Here is a 19,467-nt window from a genome sequence, read left to right as displayed (position 1 = left end):
GTTTTGACGATGGGAGCCATAATTTTGTCTAGACTCGCATAATTTTAAAATTACTTGTCATATTTGTCCTCGCATCCATCTCACGTTAAGAATTCCATTCCTTTTTCTCAGTTTCTAAGACTTCGTCGTTTATGTAATGATGACTCTGACCGCATTCCATTCACTCTCACGTTTCACCCTCACAACCACTCAGTTAAATCCATCATTCTCAAATTCATCATTCTCAATAATTTGGATATTTCAACTTTGTTGATATATCCAAATTATTTCGTTACCCCCCCCCCCCGACGCAGCCCCTAACAGTTTCTTTAGAAACTATCAATCTTTATCAATCTATTTGAAGTTACTCTCCTAATAACTAGCTGAACTATAGCATTCGTTCCTTTTTTTATCTGACTACAAAATCCCTGTCACAGAATACATAACCAGCAATTCGCACTGCAGGTAGATTGAAATCTTCAAAATGCTCCTCTCCCATCTTAAAATTCGTCATGCAAACTGTATTTACCTTGTATAACCAGCATTTCGCAAAGCAGGAGGACAACCTGTTCCTGATGTCTTCGAAATGCTCCTCTCGTATTTACAAATTCATCATGCAAATATTTATTTACTTAATATTTCTAGCATTTCGCATAGCAGGTAGATAACCTGCTCAGAATGTCTTGGAAATCCTCCTTTTGTATCTTAAATTTCATTATGCAATTAGGTACTTACTTAGTATTTCTCTAACGTTTAGATCAATCAGTTCATTATCTAAGCCATTGCGCACCCAATCCTCCCCTAGCTAAACAACAGTCAACTTAGTTCATGTTTGGTCAGGGGAGGGGAGGGGTAGGTACACACAGTTGCTTGGATACTGACACTGATACCAAGATTTCTTCTTCTTGTAGTCCTCAAATTAGCAATAAATGTTACAAATGATGGAAAAGATTATAGTCTTAATTCTTCCTTGACAGTTTCTTGTTCAGGTGGTAAGAAAGCATTTGATGTTATGACGCTGTTACTCGGAGGCGATTGGCGGGTTTCTCTACACACCATTCTTTTAAATGCGGTATCGATCTTGGTGCTCGGAAAAATGTACAGCCACGGATTGATGGCGCTGTTGGCGTGACCAAACCAAAAGCACACAAACATGACAATGGGCTGAGGAGTCACCTCAATATTCCATGCTTGCATGACAAATATCATGTGAACCACATTGGCTGGAAGCCTGCAAAGGGCAAAAGCGGAGGTAACAATGATCAGCATCCAAACTATTCTTCTCTTTAGGGTTTCTTGTTGCTCTCGATTTTCTGTCGAATGCTTATTTCGATGTCCTCCATGGAACCATAACCTCCTTGCAATAATAGTATACAGAAAAGACATCACAATCAAAGGGATCAGATAGTTGATCACCACAAGGTAGAGGAATAGGCCACGGATAGCCTTATATGGATCACCCAAAACATAAACAGATAGCATGCATTGGGAATTGTGGTCTTCCACGGTTTGAATAGTTGGAAAAATGGACATTGAAGCCAGTGAAAAAATCCAAATAAATGGTACAGTCAGTTCAGGCTTTCTGAACCAAAGATTGCGGCGGAGATGAACAATGGTATAGTACCTATCGACTGCCATGACTGTCAGGCAGAGAATGGACGCTGTTAATGTGGCATCGGCAATGTATACCACAGCTTTGCACATGACTTCTCCAAATACTTGATGTTGAATCGACCAACCAAGATGAACTTTTCCAGTTCATCCGCGGCCTTACGGATAAAGAGGGCGCCATCCACCTGGAAATTGTTACACAAAGAGAAGTCCTGCGAACCCTTAAACAACTGCGCAGTGACTGTTTGACTGGACCCGACCAATTGCCTGCCCGGTTTGTAAAGCTGGCTGCTGGATGCTTGGCCGGTCCACTCACAACTATCATGAATAACTGTATTTCAAAGTTGTACTTCCCGCATGCGTGGAAACTCGCGCGTATCAGCCCCATTCCAAAAGTTGACACACCTGTCTCGGAAGATCACTTGCGTCCAGTGTCGATTCTTCCCGTACTTTCTAGGGTATTTGAGAAGCTTGTTGCTTCGCAAATGACTGATTTCTGCGCTAGAAAATCTCTCTTTAGAGACACCATCTCGAGCTTTCGTAAGGGGCATTTGACTTCTACGGTACTCTTAGGTATAAGGGACGACCGAGTGAGTGCCATGAAAAGGAAAGAGGTAACTCTTATGGTACTAGCAGACTTTTCGAAAGCATTTGATACCGTTTGTTTTAAAACGGCGATAACCAAGTTGCATCACCTCGGTTTTTCAAAGTATGTCCTCGAATGGCTGGCTAATTACCTATGCGGCAGGAGACATTACGTTCAAATTGATGATCGCAAATCGTCACCTGTGCTCTGCGAATTTGGAATCCCCCAAGGCTCAATCCTTGGACCGATGTTGTTCAATCTCTACGTCGCGGATCTTCAAGATATTCTTCCACCTACAGTCAAAAGTTTCCAATATGCCGACGATACAACATTATACACTAGCTGTTCTACACCGCAGATCACGTCTCAAGCGGAAAGCATGAATGCAACCCTGGCAGGCCTCGGCGCCTGGTCAAATAATTCAAACTTGGCCCTAAATTCTAAGAAAACCAAGGCCATTCTTATCTCAACCCCACAGATGGCTCATGTTTACTCTCTCGGAAATCTGGAACTGGGATTAGAAATCTCCGGTAAACCACTGGAACGTATAAATGTTACAAAACTCCTGGGAGTACACATTGACTCAAATCTTAAATGGGAATTTCATACCAATTTTATTCTTAAATCTTGTTATGCGACTCTGGGAACCTTAAAAAAAATAAGAAACTTTACTAATTTTAAACTACGGAAACATTTGGTAGAAACATTAATTCTGTCTAAAATAAGCTACTGTGACATTGTTTTTTATCCACTGCCAAAGTCCCTCTCAGCTAGACTACGAAGGCTCCAGTTCGCTATGGCTAGTTTCATCACTTGTAAATATGTAAACAGTATATCTACCATTTTGGATCTTGGCTGGCTCCCTATCCTGGAGCTAAGGGACTACTCACTACTAAAGACTATTTTTAAAGCACTGTATTTTGATAACTGGCCCTCCCATTTAAATTTGCAAGTCATTTAATCCGTTAGGCATCTCCGTTCCAGTGTTGCTCCAAGGCTTTGTGTTCCATTTGTACAGGGCACCTTTCAGCATTCAGCAGCCATGATTTTTAACGAATTGCCAGCAAATATAAGGAATTGCACAGATTTTAAAGAATACTGCAGGCTCTGCAAGGCGTTCTTGAAGGCGCGCGCTTTGTCTTCCTTGTAAAGGTATAGAAACAACCACCACCACCAACCAATATATTCTGCATATTTACTTTCATGTATAGTTTTTATTACAATTTAGTTAGTCATTATAGATTAGTTTTAATATTAAATTTTAGTATCGTAGGCCTTCACAGATGAAGAGCCACACCTTTTTTATGTGGATATACTGTGAATAAACCGTTATTATTATTATTATTATTATTATTATTATTACAGGACGAAATGACTAAATTAAGTGTGCTTAAAGGTAACTTAAAGGTTAACATTAGAAGTATTTAAGACATCTTTAGGTGACATACGAAAGTTCTAAAATGAATCTTTAATGCAACTTTCAGAAGTCAATTAAAGTGTCCTTATGAAGTATTTAGTTAACACTTTAAGATCAAATGAAAGCAAACCTAAATAACCACTTCATGAACACTTTAAGATCACATGAAAGCAAACCTAAATAGCCATTTAATTGATTTTAAGAATCCTCTTAATTCTCGTAAACTCAACTTAAGTCAACTAAAACTGCTATCGTAAAGGCATCTTAAAGGTTTCTTTAATCTTTTGTTTCTCTTTAAGTACTGCTTAAAGTTGCAGGTTTTGTTGTAATTCATCTTTAGTTGTACTTTCAGATTTTCTTAAATTTCAAGTTTTGTTAACATTGATCATTAAGTGACCTTTAAGTGCCTCTAAAGGCTGCAGGTTTCACTTTCAATTGACTTTTGATTTGCCTAATCACACCTACATTTGAGATACGACGAATATAAGAAGTTCATATATTTTGAACTGCGGTATTAGATACGTATGATGCACGATCCTCGCAGTGGATAGCGCTATTTAAGCAATAGCGAAAATCAGACCTAAAAAAAAAACCAGGCCTGTACGGGATTCGAACCACTGACCTCCGCGATACTAGTACGGCGCTCTACCAATAGAGCTAACAAGCCAACTGGGAGCAGGCCGTTAAGTTGATTCGTAATAAACCTGTGAAAGTGATAAATGAGATACAATGAATATATGAAGTTCATATATTTTGAACTGCGGTATTAGATACGAATGATGCACGATCCTCGCAGTAGATAGCGCTATTTATGCAATAGCGAAAATCAGACCTGAAAATAAAAATCAGGCCTGTACGGGACTCGAACCACTGACCTCTGCGATACTAGTGCAGCGCTCTACCAATTGAGGTAACCAGCCAACTGGAAGCAGGCCGTTGAGTTGATTCTTAATAAACCCGTGAAAGTGAGAACACAATATCTTATAAATTTGAAGGTTGCCCATTTATAACACAATAACTTATAAATGGGCAACCTTCAAATTGTTAGGAAAAGAGACATCACACATTCAAGTAATAACAGTGTTTGAAATAGTTTCGCTCAAAACTCAATTGTTCCCCTGGGAAAACATAAACCCACAATGAAGCTGAGGATATTCTATTCAAGCCCCATACCCATATAATTAAAAAGAAAGAGATGGCCAAATGTTTGAATTACTAATTGTCATACTTTATTAAAATTGTTTCTCTTTCATTAGTGTATAATATAATCTCAGTCATGTAGGTAATGGAATATTTACCAGTATAAAAGTATGACAAGTACACAATATAACTAGCTGTAATAACACACAAAAAGCTATTGATTCACAAATTGTAATCTCAAATCCAGCTACTAAGAAATGTGATTTGAAATGATACTTGTCTAACAAAAAATTGGGAAAGTTAGTATGTAAGTTAGGAAAAAATAAAAATGCACCCCTCCTCTTGTCCTAAATTTAACCATGTAATGAAGGTGCTCATTAGGGGTTTCATGGTATCTAACCATGTTAATGAATGTGAGTTCTATGGCAACATTTTTGTTGAGGGGAATGTGGTAAAAGACACGAATTGATGGTAGAGACTAAAAGCAGGGGTATCATTAAGGGCTGGGCAATGGACAAATTGACCAACTGTAAGCACAATTTTGTGTGGATGTTTCAAGCCAAGGCCTTCACTAAAACTCAACTTGTTATAAAGGAGATATGCATCAATATGCTTGAGTACCAAATCCTTATGCTCACCCACAAAATGTAATGACACCCAAGCAAAAGTGAAATGCATGTGCTATAATTATTGGTAGCTACCTTCTATGACATCCTTTGTCCAAGGACACTTTTCAGCTCCTCCCTGTTGATGTATCACCTGCTCTGTTGTCCGCTCAAAAATGATGTTATTCTTGTCAGAATTTATTCTAAGACAAAAACAAAAACAATTACCAGGTATTCTGTCGTAACAACTTCAACGCTAAGACAAAAGTAACAACAATAAGGTATTCACATAACATCTCAATATTTCAAGCAGCAGCTTAGACTCTGATTTCACTGCTCAATCAAGATAAAGTTTAATATCTTTGAATCTAAAAACATATTACTCACTCTTCGTCAAGATAAAAACCACTAAAGTCATCCTTTTTCAAAAGGAGTTTATATATTCTCCTCACAGCTCTCTAAAAGAATGAAAAAAAATTCAATAATCAATTTGTTCCCCTCTACTAACTATGGTTTGTCCTATTTCTACTTTCACACTTTTTAAAAACCCTGGTTGGTAACGCATACAAGTACAATTAAAAATTAACCTTACCCATCTGTCATTAGAGCAGGGAAGGTCAAAAAGGGTCCAAGAGAAAAAATGATAAAATGAATTTTCATACTAGATAATTCTCGTTGAAACAGAAGGGAGGAAAAAACTTTACTGGTAGGCCTGTTTATGGTAACGGGGATTATCAAGTAAATGTAACCGCATGTAATCATGTGAAATGATTACCGCCAAAATAATTAAGTTAATTATGCATACAATTCGCGCGCCAAACACATGCTCAACATAAAAGAAAATCTTCCACGAAAGAACTGATTCAAGCAAATTATGAACACATATCACACTATTCATGCTCATCAGTTATGTTTTTCTACTCACTCGACAAGCCGGTGGAACCACTACCGTCGTTCGCGTCTGTCTTCTGTTTTGGCGCCGACGGACGTTGCTTACATTATAAACAGGTTCAAGACGGCTCTCGATCCGCTGCAGCGCTTCAAAGTTTTCTTTGTTACTGCGCTCTTGCTGCTGCCGAAGCTTTACATTTTCGCTCGTCAGAGCCTGGTTGACGCTCTTCTCGAACAAAATCTGCGGGTTCTGTAAGGAATTGGTGAAATAGAAGAAATGAGTTGGTAGTGGTTAATCGTCTCAACCAATGTTGAATAGCAGTTGCTTTCCCATGTAATAATAAAAGATGTTTAGATATAATATATAGAAATGTATAACTTTATATTCGAAGTAACTAACCTTCATCGTCAGATGAACTTGAAATTCCGTGAAACAAATTACGGGAATTTGAAGTCACCGCAAAAGTATCTGTTAAGTTCTTCCCGTCACGTTTCCGCTCATGCCTTTCAAAAGTCGAACATGATACGAAGTCATTACAGTGAGCGCAGAAAACATATCCTTTCTTGTCATCGCACTCCATGCGCTCTTTAAAGGAGATGCAAAAATGAAACCGTCGCTTTAAAAATTTCAATACAGATGTTTCGACCCCAGAAAGAATTGTGAACACGTCAAACTTTGCTGCTGCGCGTTGAACAAAGTTTGCTCTTCTCGCTGATCGATGCAAGTGTTGGCTAATTTGTGATGAATTTTCTATTGACAGTTCGGATTACGATGAGACTATCTTTAATGCGTCAATTAAAGATGTCAGAAAAGCGAGACTCGTTTAAATCTCACCTTAAAGTCAAATTAAGTGTATTTTAATAAAACACCCTCTTTTGTGCCAAAAAAGATACCACTTAAAGGATAATGAAAGATTTTCGTTATTAAAGGTAAACTTATGTTAAATTAAAGATTCATAAAAGGTTGGCGTTAGCTTTCGGAGATTTCGTTTGACACTTAAAGACAGTTAAAGCTTTACCAAATCTTTAGGATGCGTTAGATTTTGCCTAAAGGCACTGAAATATGAAAATTCGTCCTGTGTATTATTATTATTATTAAATACTCCTGGTATCATCCATAAGCCGTCTGTATGTACTTGGGCAATCGACCAGGGCATCACAATCAATGCCACCAGCAAATCAGCAATGGCCATGTTGACGAATATGAAGCTTGTCAGTGATCTTACCTCAGGTTTCTTCCACACGATGTAAATGAGGAAACCATTCCCTACAAATGCTACGAGCATCGTGATGGCGTAAAGGACTGTTAGGATGATCCCTTCGATCTCTTCAAGTACTGATGTCATGCTTTTTGCTTCGTCTGTTGTTAAGCTCTAATGGAATGAGAAAAATCTTAGTTATAAAGTACGAGGACATGGAAAACTAAGTTTTGCGTAAACGTCACCATAAAATTACGAACGGGGTGGGGTGTAAGGAATCAATAGAAAGGCTAAAGGGTTGTGATTTCGAACAAATGTTAACTTGACTCTCTTCGGATCGACTATAAGTACTGCGTCAATGTAGTTGACCTCTTGCAACATAACATTACTTAAACTAATTCTACTTGGCTAATCCATCTCAACAGTGTCCGTACGTCACAGATACGTTCAATTCGCTAACAAAACGAGCCCATAGAAGATGTTCTGACGTCACTGAGATAGATGGTTGCTGGGTTGCCAAAAAAACTTTTTCCAATCACTGACGATTACTAGTTAGCTTATTAGCTCAGTTGGTAAAGCACTGCACCGGTATCGCAAATGTCATGAGTTCAAATCCCGTAAGGGCCTGAGTTTTTCTCACGCCTTATTTCCACTACTACATGAGTAGGGCTTATTACTGCGAGGATCACTTTCATACATCTCATGAAATCGAAGTACACATTTATCATTTTCATATATTCAAATTCATTGTGTGATTTAAGAGTTCTGCAAGGGGCCGAGCGCTAAAAATAATGCCAGACTCTCAGCTAACTTCTCTCCGACCTATCTCAAATTTTCCTGCAAGTGGAGAAACGTGCGTTCTGCAGCCCGCTCTAATAACGTGAGCTTGCTCTCAGATTATCGTTCAATCATTCGTTTGTGAGAATAATGTACACAGCCTCTGAAAAAAACGTTCATTTAATTCGAATCTGAGAGAGTCTATAATGATATCTTACCCGGTGACCTATCTGGTAAAAGACGCATGCTCTTAGTTAATCTTTTCATACTCCTTAATTCAGCCGAATTTTCATAGGATTTAGAGGGGTTTTTGAATGGATACAGAAGACAATTTCCTTTCATGTACATCACCTCTTGATTGTGGGGTTCAATATAAACTTCCATGCGCTCATTATTTAATCGTTTGAACAATCGAATGAACGTGTAAACAAACAATTTCTTACTGAAGCATCTCCTGAACTGACACTTATCAGGCTAATGCCTGAAAATCTTTGTTCTGTATGAATAATTTTTGAGAAGTAAGGAACAGTTACAAGGATAACAATTAGAAGCTGCGGTCGTTATAAAATCCGTCGCTCACGGTAATAGCCAGAGGGACAGCTTATGACAACTGATGGGTTGAGTTGCGTGTCTTTATCCGATGGATTGATTCCAGTTGACCCCGACTGATTTCAACACAAATGAAACGCCTAATGATTTGCCTAAAGCCTTCTCTCGATCTTTGAAAGGAATAACTTGCATGTAGGTGATAACATAATAATCGACGGATACATTCAGTGGTGAAACGAATCATCGAGCGTGCAGTAATTTCGTCGGGGAATCTGTGCAACAACCTTGTATTACTAACTTTTTATAGTCACGAGAAGAGAATACTAGAGATCCTACACCTAAAACCGTTTCCGCTTTGCCTAAAATTGGGAAAGGATTATATTCTAATTCTAACTTTGGTCAATCTGTTCAATGGCATAACACATTTACGCACCTAAAAGCGATAAGTAAAACTGCTTTAGGAATTACCGTCACAGTCAAGTTCTTAAATTTGTGATTAGCCTGCAAATTTGAAGGTTTAGGAGAGGCTCCATTTCATTCACATTTGAACTTTGCGCACGAGAGGACCGGTATATTTCCTCGTTTTTGGCAGTCAACATGTATTACTGATTATGAAATGCAATCAAACATATTTTCATGCTTTATGTTCAGTAATAAGATCCTTCTGCCAGAACTCAGTTCACTCATCAGACCGAAATGGTTAGAAAATATACGCTAAATCGGGAAAGATGACATTGAAACTGATGATTTGTCCGTGCCCGCACCAAAATCATATGACAAGATGAAAGAAGCTTCTGTTGCAAAAATCATTGCGTTACAGAACAAATACCAGACGCAACTTGATGTAGAAGTTTCAATACACCTAGAGGTGCTCACGAAGGAGGTTCCGGCCTTTTTAAGCTTAACGGTCAACATCTATTAAATAACGTTTGTAAAAACTCAATTCGATTGAGATGTTTTGACGAATGGCATATGATAAAAATAGCAACGTTAAATTACTGCTATAAATCAGTCCACTGCACATGGGAACTTGCCAAAATGGACCAAGCAATTCTGAAAAGTCTTCGAACATGTGTCCCAGGCTGTGATTGCAAACTGATCCTTTTTTTTTTAAATTTTGAACGTCATGTATATTTCCATTTTTAATGAGCTTCCTTGTTGGAATAACGCAACGAGTTAAAGCTCTTTGCGACTCGTAAAAGCTTTAAATATCTAAGCCGAAGGCTGAATCACCGATTGTGAAATGCAATCAAACATATTTTCATCCTTTATGTTCAGTAATTGGTTCGATGAAGAACACACTGGTTCAAGCACATGCTGGTTCAAAGCTGACACCCAAGCAACTACCAACGCTGCTTAAGTAAAACAATGGGAGCCGCCAACTACACAATACAGAGCCACTGTTGAAAGAACATATATCTTGGACCTCCTTTGGCTCCTTCGGCACGGCAGTGGTGAAAGAACGAGGATTAATGAAACTACGCATTACGTTCAAGGTGCATTTGGCTCGTTTGGATGGGTTGTAAATAAAAGAACGAGGAATACTCTGTATGCGCTAAGTCTTAGGTCTGTATATTCAGTGGCTCGCTTAGAGGATGGCTAAAAGTTGCCCTGTATTCTGTAGTTTAGCTGAACAATGCTACAAAATGAGCATAGATTTCCTTATAAACCCATACTACTCTGAAACAAGTCGTAGTCCTAAGGACAATCTATTGTTTTGTCGTTGTTTTGTTCTACCCAGCTACTGAATGCATGATAAATTCGGGGTTACGCGAAAACCTTGCCCAAAACAATTCTTACCTTCTTGTCGAATTTCAGTAAAATCGTATACAAAGTTCTGCTATCTCCTGGCAGCTGTTCCTACAAGAAATGTAATCTCCCTTTTAAGAGTGAGACCATATTCTGAGGGACTGGTGATGCCGGAGATTTGTGACCGCGATACTGAAGGAAACTCGCCCGAGTTTCAACCGCCGTCGACCCAAGCCATGCTTTTTAAGTGCTTTTCACATGGATGTGGAATTGGTAGTAACTCTACGTGAAAAGCGCTGGAGGGCTGTGCTTGTTTTCTTTTTTTTTAAGATTTTAGGCGCTGAGTTCGCGCACAGATGTTACTAAAACCAAGAAAGAGAACGGGAGCCTCGGATTGATCCATTTAACAATACAAAATTGCGCAAGACAAAACGGTAAAAGGGTCTGAGCACCAGTTTAAAGCAAGCGCTCATCGTCTGGCAATAAATAAAGCTTTTATTGAGGTGCTTTTGACATAACTTTGACTCCAAAATTTAAGTCTTTACGCTGATAAAAAATATATTATTGGGAATCCATGAAAAAACAATTTGCTTCCAGTGCCTGTTCAACTGATTAGAAAAAATGGCATGGGTGAGATCTCAATCGTTCGACGATGAAAGGATGGTTTGTTGGCTCCGACCCTCACGAAGACAAAGTTTTGATGGAAATATAAACGAATAAGGTTACGGGTATTAAAATAATTCCTTTTGTAGTCGAATAGTTATTTTCGCTTGCCTGCCGCCCTCTCTCCCTCAAAGTTCTTCTGAGTTACTGCGGTTTTTCTAACTAAACGTTTCTGTCATGCCCGTCCACGAAAATTAAAAGGACAAGAAATATCCTAGCATATCCTACCGGCTTCCCACAGAAAGAAAAACATCGGTGTATTTATCATCAGAAGACGTTATCCTTGTTATCATTTACTTTACTTTATTTTCCAATTGAACAAACTTAAACTATCCGAAGCTATCTTTGAAGACGGTTCTACTGAAATAGTGAGAGAAATTATGATTACGAAAATACAACGCATGCAAATACACCTGATTAGCGCTACCAGAAGCACTGAAGAAAAACGATCATTCACAGGAATAAAAAACAAGATATTCAGGTTGCTCATACATCTAAACTAACAATCTAAATCAACTCCAGGCCCTATTTCTCGAAGGTTCCGCTAACATAACAGGCCCGTAAAGCTGTTCTGGTTTCATTTAAGATGGGGGTTTCAAACGTTTTGGGAGTTATACAATAAAGCTAACAGCGAAAGAAACAGAATGGACTGATTATAGGTTCAGAACCTGCTTCTCTATTCTTTAACCTTTTATTATAAAATATGGCTTCGGGCCCGTTAAGTTGGCAGAACTATTGAGGAACGGTCCCCTGGATACAAATTTTGTAAAGATCTTTTTTTGGAAAATCCTTCGTTCGCTACTTGTTGTAAGTCTGGTTGCAAGTATTAGCCTGATAAGGAAACTTTTGTAATGGTGTTTCTTTTACCTTTGTGCTATCTATAAATCCGAGTTAAATTGACAAGTTAATGGGATCAAATCCCTTGTATAAGTAGCTCGATTGTCTAGGTTGTTTTACTCAGAATCTCGCCCAATACCATTCGCCTCCTTTGTATAAACCAAGACGGATGGGTACTGCTAGATTTGGTCCCACCAGGTATTCAACAGAAATTTTTCTTAATACACGTCTTTTCTTTCTTACATGCAGCCCTGCCCTCAACACATATGGTTTTCTAAAGTGCTCTTGTCGGGGCATGTAAATTGGCCGAGACTAAATCGTTCGAAGCAATTACCACTTGCGGGGTCTCATATCAACATATCAATTATGTCATTTACCTTCTGACATCTTGCTATGCGTAGTTTCTGCTTGTAGTAGATCAATCTCTTTGAATTTCCTTTTAATTATATTGATCCTGCAAGGTTGAAACTTTTACGTTTTTTTAATATTGTCTTTCTCTTAAGGTAATAGAATAGGTAATGACTTCTTGATACATATCACAGTCTTGATTCTCCCTGGACCGCTTCATCTTCAGGTTGTAAAGGGGCATGTTTGGACGTTAAGATTCGGAGGCGACTGGCTACCTTTTCTACTCATCATTCTTACAAATGCGGTATTGATCTTGGTGCTCAAGGAGATGTACAGCCATGGGTTGATGGCGCTGTTGGCGTGGCCAGACCAAAAGCACACATACATGACAATTGGCTGAAGAAAGGCTGATAGTTTGTAAAGCAACTGTTTGGGGCTGCGTCGGTGGGGGTAACGAAATAATTTGGATATATCAACAAAGTTGAAATGGTAAATTGGCCACCGTAACGATTACAAAAGCTGACATTTCGAACGTTAGCCCTTCGTCGGAGCGAATAGAGGAGTTGTGCGTTGTGCGTGCTTTTAAAGGCAGAAAATGGAGCTACGTTATTGGTGGGAACATGGCAACGAGAAAAACACGAATAAATCAGTGGAATGAAAAGCGTTCGTTGATACCTGTGGGATTTAGACTGCCGGTTTGAAAGATGAGCATTTGTTCAAGAGTTTTACGGCTTTCCGTGCTACCTAAGTGTAAGGAAAGACCGCAGATTGCCATATGTTGCTTAGAATGATTAGGTAAATTAAAATGTCTAGCGACTGATTTCGACTAGCGATTGGCTGAAGAGTTACCTCAATATTCCATGTTTGCATGGCAAATATCATGTGAACCACTTGTGCAGGAAGCCAGCAAAAGGAAAACGCACAGGTTTCAATAACGAGCGTCCGAACCACTCTTCTCTCAGAAGTTTCGTGTTGCTCTCGATTCCCTGTTAAATGCTGATTTCCAGGTGCGACATGGAACCATAACCTCCTCGCAATTATAGTGTGCAGGATAGAATTAACACTCAAAGGGATCAGATAGTTCAACACCACAAGGTAGAGGAATAGGCCTCGGATAGCCTTATATGGATCACCCAAAACAGAAGTATCTAGCAAGCAATTTTGGTCATAGTATTGTTAGTTTAGTTTTTCGAAACCAAAGATAGCGGCTGAGGGGATGAACGACTGATGGCATAGTACCTATCGACTGTCATGAATGTCAGGCAGAGGATGGACGCTGTTAATGTGGCATAGGCAATGTATACCACACCTTTGCACATGACTTTTCCAAATACTCCTGGTATCATCCATAAGCCGTCTGTATGTACTTGGGCAATCGACCAGGGCATCACAACCAATCCCACCAGCAAATCGGCAATGGCCATGTTGACGAACATAAAGCTTGTCAGTGATCTTACCTCAGGTTTCTTCCACACGATGTAGATGAGGAAACCATTCCCTGCAAATGTTACGAGCATCGTTATAGCGTAAAGGACGGTGAGAATGATCCCTTCAATCTCTTCAAGAACTGATGTCACGCCTTTTGCTTCGTCTGTTGGTAAGCTGTAATGGAATGAGAAAAATCTCATAGAAAACTTTAGCTTAAACTTCAGCAAAGAATGACGAACAGGGATGGGGTGCAAGGTGATTTGGAAAAAAATGTTTACTTCACTATGGTCGGATCGAGTAAGGATAGTATTGCGTGAATGTCTTTGACCTCATGCAACATAACCTTACTTAAACTAATTCATCATAACAGATACGTTCAATTCGCTTACAAAGGGAGCTCATAGAAAATGTTCTGAGCTTACTGAAACAGATGGTTGCTGGGTTCCGAAATAAACCCATTAATAGTCATTGACGATTACTAGTGGCGCGAGCCGTTAGGAGTTCTCCAAGGAACCGAGGACTTATAATGTTAGCACCAGACTCCTAGCTAACTTCTCCTCAATTCGTCTCAAATTTTCCCGTCGAAGGAGAAACCTGCAGCTTTAATAACGTGGGCTTGCTCTCATATTACCGTTTATTATTTGTTTGTGAGAATAATGGACACAGCCTCTAAGAGAAACGTTCATTTCGCATCTCAGAGAGTCTATAATGATATCTTACTCGGCGACCTATCTGATAAAAGACGCGTGCTTTTAGTTAATCTTTTATTACTCTTTAGTTAAGACACATTTTCATAGGATTACGAAGGGTTTTGAATGGATACAGAAGACAATTTTCCTTCACATACCTATACAACCCCTTAATTGTTGGCAACAATATATACTTACATACGCCCATCTTTGAAGCGTTTGAACATTGGAATGAACGTGCCAACAAATAACTTTTTACAAAGCATCTCTTGAAGTAACTTATCAGGCTACCGCTAATGCCTGAAAATCTTTCATCTGTATGAATAATTTTTGAGAAGTAAGTAACAGTTACTGTGATCACAGTTAGAGACTGCGGTCGTTATAGAATATGTCTGTCATGGTAATAGCCTGAGGGGCAGCTTATGGCAACTGATGGTTTGAATTGCGTGTCTTCAACCAACGGATTCATTGCAGTTGGCCCCGATTTCAACACAAATGAAGGTCAGTGGTTCGAATCCCGTACAGGCCTGATTATTTTCAGGTCTAATTTTCGCTATTGCATAAATAGCGGTCTCTACTGCGAAGATCGTGCATCATACGTATCTAATACTGCAGTTCAAAATGTATGAACTTCATATATTCATTCCATCTGATTTATCATCACGGGTTTATTACGAATCAACTTAACGACCTGCTCCCAGTTGGCTTGTTAGCTCAATTGGTAGAGCGCTGCACTAGTATCGCAGAGGTCAGTGGTTCGAATCCCGTACAGGCCTGATCTTTTTCAGGTCTGATTTTCGCTCTTGCATAAGTAGCGGTCTCTACTGCGGGGATCGTGCATCATACGTATCTAATACCGCAGTTCAAAATGTATGAACTTCATAATTTCAATATAGTCCATGAACCATTCATTAACATTTTTATCACACCGTTTGCAATTCAATAGCATAACTGGACGGCATTAGTATGAATAAGACAATTATTAATTCACTTGTACAAACAATTCAGTGTTTTTTAATAATCTGTTCATGTTCTCCTTCAGCAGCATTGTTGAAATATAGACAAATTAATCGAATGAAGCCTTACACTGCAGTAAAAAGTTAAATGTTTCATAAATCCGAGCTTTCGCCGATCAACGGAATCATCAGGGATAAGAAAATAGTCCGTGAGCGCTGTATATATATGTATATTAATAGAGTGTGTGGTGAAGTGTGTGAAAGGCGTGACTATGTGTGAAAGCTGTAGAGATAAACTGTGAATGGAACATAATAATGGCTCTAATGATGGACCGTATAAACAAAGGGTGTAAAAGAGCGTTAAAACGAGATGCTAAAATAGGAGGTCTGTGAATTCACTACATTCTTCCCGGAAATCTAGTGTAGGTTTGTACATTCTAATGGAAAATGCTTCGTACAGGCGTAGATTTGGCGGGGTCGTTTTCATTCATAAAGATCTCGACATCAATGCTTTCATGGTCTTTGTTTTGGCATGAGTAGATATGTTTTTTCACGGACGAGTTTCCATTGTTGAGATGTTCTCTTACGCGGTCTTGGATGAAGCGTTTCGTACGACCAATGTATTGTTGTTTGCAGTTGTTACATGTGAGCTGGTATACCACGTTTCGTCGTAAACATAATCCGGTGTTAGAGATGGGGCACTTGTCTCTGGTGCATTTGCGTACTTTGGGGGTTTGGGATAGGGCGTGTCTGAGGATAAAGGATTTGTGGGAAATGCGTATCGGGATGTTTTCTTTCTTAAAGATGTTGGAAATCCTATGATTTAGTCGTTCAGAAATGTATGAGATCTTGAGGTTCGACCATTCTGCGTTGGCAGGCTGAGAGTTTCTTTGGGGGTGCTGTGGGTGTTTTGATTGTTCTATATTGCTCTCTGGGTAATCGTTGAGGCGAAGGATGCCGTCGAATGCGTTTAGGTGTTGTGTTGCAGATATATGTGAGGAGCATCTGTCCTCGATGCGTTTTCGCTCGTTGCGGATGGAGGCGAGTTTGGATTTGGTGGGGATAGCTGATTGATAGTGGACGAATAGTGGTTTCTTGGCTGGTCTTTTGTAGAATTCGAAGGAGCTGTTGCCATCCTTGGATATGGTGACTTTGAAATCGAGCAATGATAGTGACATGCCATTGGGTGTTTTCTGGTTTTTCAATTTTTCATTTTCAAATCTCAGATTAGGGTGTAAATTGTTTATTACATGGTGGAAGTGATCTGCTGTTTCTTCATTGGTTGTCTGGAGGTAAATATCGTCAACATATCTCTTGTAGGGGCTTATCATTAGGTATGAGGTGAGGGCGATGCTTTCTAGTTTGTCCATGAACAGGATGGCCAGTATACCTGAGATGTTAGAGCCCATGGGTAGGCCTTCTCTTTGGCGAAGAACTCGATCTTTGAAGGAGAAGTACATGTTATTTAGCGTGACATGGAGGAGGTCTGAGATGTGTTGTTTAGAGAGGTGGAGTATTGGGTTCTGGATTCTATCTGTGGCGTTGGTGATGGCTTCTTGTATTGGTATTGGGGTGTATAGGGATACCACATTGAAGCTGCATGGATATGGTAGCTGTTTGTTTGTGGTGAGGTCGCCAGCTTCGATACATCTAATGAGCTCGAGGCTGCTTTCCAAATGAGCTGGGACATTCTTCAGCATCGGTTTGAGGACGTTGGCAAGAAGCCATGAAATGCATTGGGTGGGTCCATTGATGTTGGATACGATAGGTCGTATTTTAATATCGGGGCCTGCTTTGTGGGTCTTGACTACATGGTAGAATCTGGGCAAGTCTGTGCTTGACGCAAGGAAGCTTTTTTGGACGAAGGGAGGAATTTTATTTTGTAGGCAGATCTTCTTCGTATTTTAGCATCTCGTTTTGACGCTCTTTTACACCCTTTGTTTATACGGTCCATCATTAGAGCCATTATTATTTTCCATTCACAGTTTATCTCTACAGCTTTCACACTTAGTCACTCCTTTCACAAACTTCACAACACACTCTTTTTACATATATATATATATATATATATATATATATAAATATGCAGCGCTCCCGGAATATTTTCTTATCCCTGATGATGCCGTTGATCGGCGAAAGCTCGGATTTATGAAACATTTTACTTTTTAGAGCAGTGTAAGGCTTCATTCGATTAATTTGTATATATTTCAGTGTTTTTTACATTCAATATGCAAGTAGCGATTTCCAACTGAACACCGATTTTGTCTAAATTTACATTCAGTAGAGTTCGTCCGGTTAATTCGCTTCGAAGAAACCGAAGACTACTCTAACACAGAGAGAGAATCGTGAGAGGATTTGAGGAGGAAGATTATCTTGTGGTCGCGGACTCGCTCGGAGTGATCTGATCAACGGCAAGGGGCATTGTGGCGCGCTACATCAGAGAGGGCAGGATCCAGGAGAGATCACGAGGAGGTAGAAACAAGGTGCGCGTGGATGATAAGATGAGAGATTGCCTACAGGAAATCATCAACGAAAACTGTTTACTCACACTTGCTACCCGAGATCCATGACCGCACCGTGGCAAGGACATTAGACAGGGTCCTCTTCTGAGTGAAACTTGCGAGGCCCGTTTCTGCTTCCTGCTGAAAGAAACAGACTTGATGTGCTGAAACTTGGCCGTGGCCATGGCAATTCTGCCTATCAATGGACTTGTGTTTTCTTCAGCAGCTGTAGGCGGAATGAATGTTGCGTGTTTCGATAACTTCTTGGCACAGGCGAGGACAAATTTAGATGCCAATGAGGAGGTGATCTTTGCGTATGACGGAGCACCGGCCCACCGAAACCCGGTCATTCCCGCCCCAAATACGGAGCTTAAAACGCTTCCTCCCTACGGTCGTTTCCTAAACATCGTGGAGCAGGCAATAAGCTGTTATAAAGCGACGTCAAGCTGACATCTCATATCCGCAAATTCAAAGACGCATGGATAACGGAGATGAGGCCAGAGCCAGGGGAATCCCAGTGGGGGAGTTTCGAACACAGCAACTGCTCGGAGGTCTGCACAGAAACATCGACACTGTGCATGCGGTTAAAAGTGCGCAGTGATACCGGTTTATGCAGACCTATCTGCCAAAATGTTTGAATAGAGAGGTTATTGAAGGGTAAACTGAAATTCAAAACAAAATGATTTTGGAATAGATATGTTTCAATTGAAATTTGATGTGGGAATATTGAAAATAAAAAACGCTCATTTTTTTGTACAAGCGCATAAATAATTGTCTTATTCATACTAATGCTGTCTGGGAATGCTATTGAATTGCAAACAGTGTGATAAAAATGTAAATGAATGCTATATGCACTATATTGTTTATTTACTGTCTCTATTGACTTTTAAGATGGTGAAAATGACTCGAAGGTTACCGCAAATGAGAGTATTTTTCTCTTTTGTTTGACGAATGACGCATAAGAATGCCCAAAATTGTTATTGTATGCTGGTTAAAATGCAAAAATCGTTATTGAATCTTTTTTACGTGCAAATGACGATTTTTTCTCTTTAATGATTGTATTTTCACACAATTGTTCGCCTTTTAACGCAAATGAATGCGTATTTTCTCGCAATGAACAGCAAAAGGTGTAATTTATTCAATGTCTGAGTCTGGTGGTTTTTATGATCATTTACTTCATCGTAATTTCTAACCAGGAACTCGTTACCCACTCGATAGATTTGAAGTTGCGGCAAGAGTACCATATAATCCCATACATTAATTATGCATTCAGTCTTTGTTCAATTAAAACAATAGCGATAACAATAGAACTCCGCAGAGACTAGTAGTCTTTGTTTTCAAAATTTGGATTTTTTTTCTAAGTCTTTTTTGAAACAGGGTAAATTTGGCGCGTTTTGGCTTTGCAAAACGGAAAACTCAAGTAATTTTCCAGAGGTTTTTAATTTTGAAATGTAACTGAATGTTCAGTTTCGCTTTGAAAGCGTAAAATTGGCCGGAAAATAACGTTAAGTCTACGGTCAGGCTTTGAAGTTTGTCAATGCA

The 19,467-nt window shown here is 39.4% G+C and overlaps 3 protein-coding genes across 5 annotated transcripts; all 3 read right to left on the bottom strand.

Moving 5' to 3' along the window:
- Window positions 1-375: 375 nt before the first annotated feature.
- LOC111326307 (tachykinin-like peptides receptor 86C) lies at window positions 376-7,575 on the bottom strand. The gene is made up of 3 exons (XM_022930274.2): window positions 7,333-7,575; window position 7,100; window positions 376-1,697 (listed from the first exon to the last, which is right to left on the bottom strand). Exons 1-3 carry the CDS (start codon window positions 7,573-7,575, stop codon window positions 931-933), a joined length of 1,011 nt encoding a protein of 336 aa, XP_022786009.2. The 3' UTR covers window positions 376-930.
- Window positions 2,772-7,590, bottom strand: LOC111326260 (uncharacterized). 3 transcript variants are annotated; one of them, XR_015991618.1, is made up of 6 exons: window positions 7,456-7,590; window positions 6,630-6,733; window positions 6,264-6,479; window positions 5,726-5,796; window positions 4,469-5,541; window positions 2,772-4,297 (listed from the first exon to the last, which is right to left on the bottom strand). XR_015991618.1 is itself a non-coding variant. In XM_088732971.1 (6 exons), exons 2-6 carry the CDS (start codon window positions 6,633-6,635, stop codon window positions 4,251-4,253), a joined length of 447 nt encoding a protein of 148 aa, XP_088589097.1. In that variant the 5' UTR covers window positions 6,636-6,733; window positions 7,456-7,590; the 3' UTR covers window positions 2,772-4,250. The 3 variants fall into 3 exon arrangements, 2 of the variants coding, with proteins under 2 accessions (XP_088589097.1, XP_088589098.1); XM_088732971.1 differs by having other exon boundaries at window positions 5,435-5,541; XM_088732972.1 differs by lacking the exon at window positions 7,456-7,590 and having other exon boundaries at window positions 5,435-5,541; window positions 6,630-7,206.
- An 8,271-nt stretch (window positions 7,591-15,861) lies between these two features.
- Window positions 15,862-17,124, bottom strand: LOC111326305 (uncharacterized). The gene has a single exon (XM_022930272.2). The coding sequence runs from the start codon at window positions 17,122-17,124 to the stop codon at window positions 15,862-15,864; it is 1,263 nt and encodes a 420-aa protein (XP_022786007.2).
- Between the last annotated feature and the right edge of the window lie 2,343 nt (window positions 17,125-19,467).

This window comes from Stylophora pistillata, chromosome 9, assembly GCF_964205215.1.
Source record: "Stylophora pistillata chromosome 9, jaStyPist1.2, whole genome shotgun sequence".
Lineage (NCBI taxonomy): Eukaryota > Metazoa > Cnidaria > Anthozoa > Scleractinia > Pocilloporidae > Stylophora > Stylophora pistillata.
Note: the sequence above shows the minus strand (reverse complement) of the source record. Positions and strands in the feature narration are given on the sequence as shown.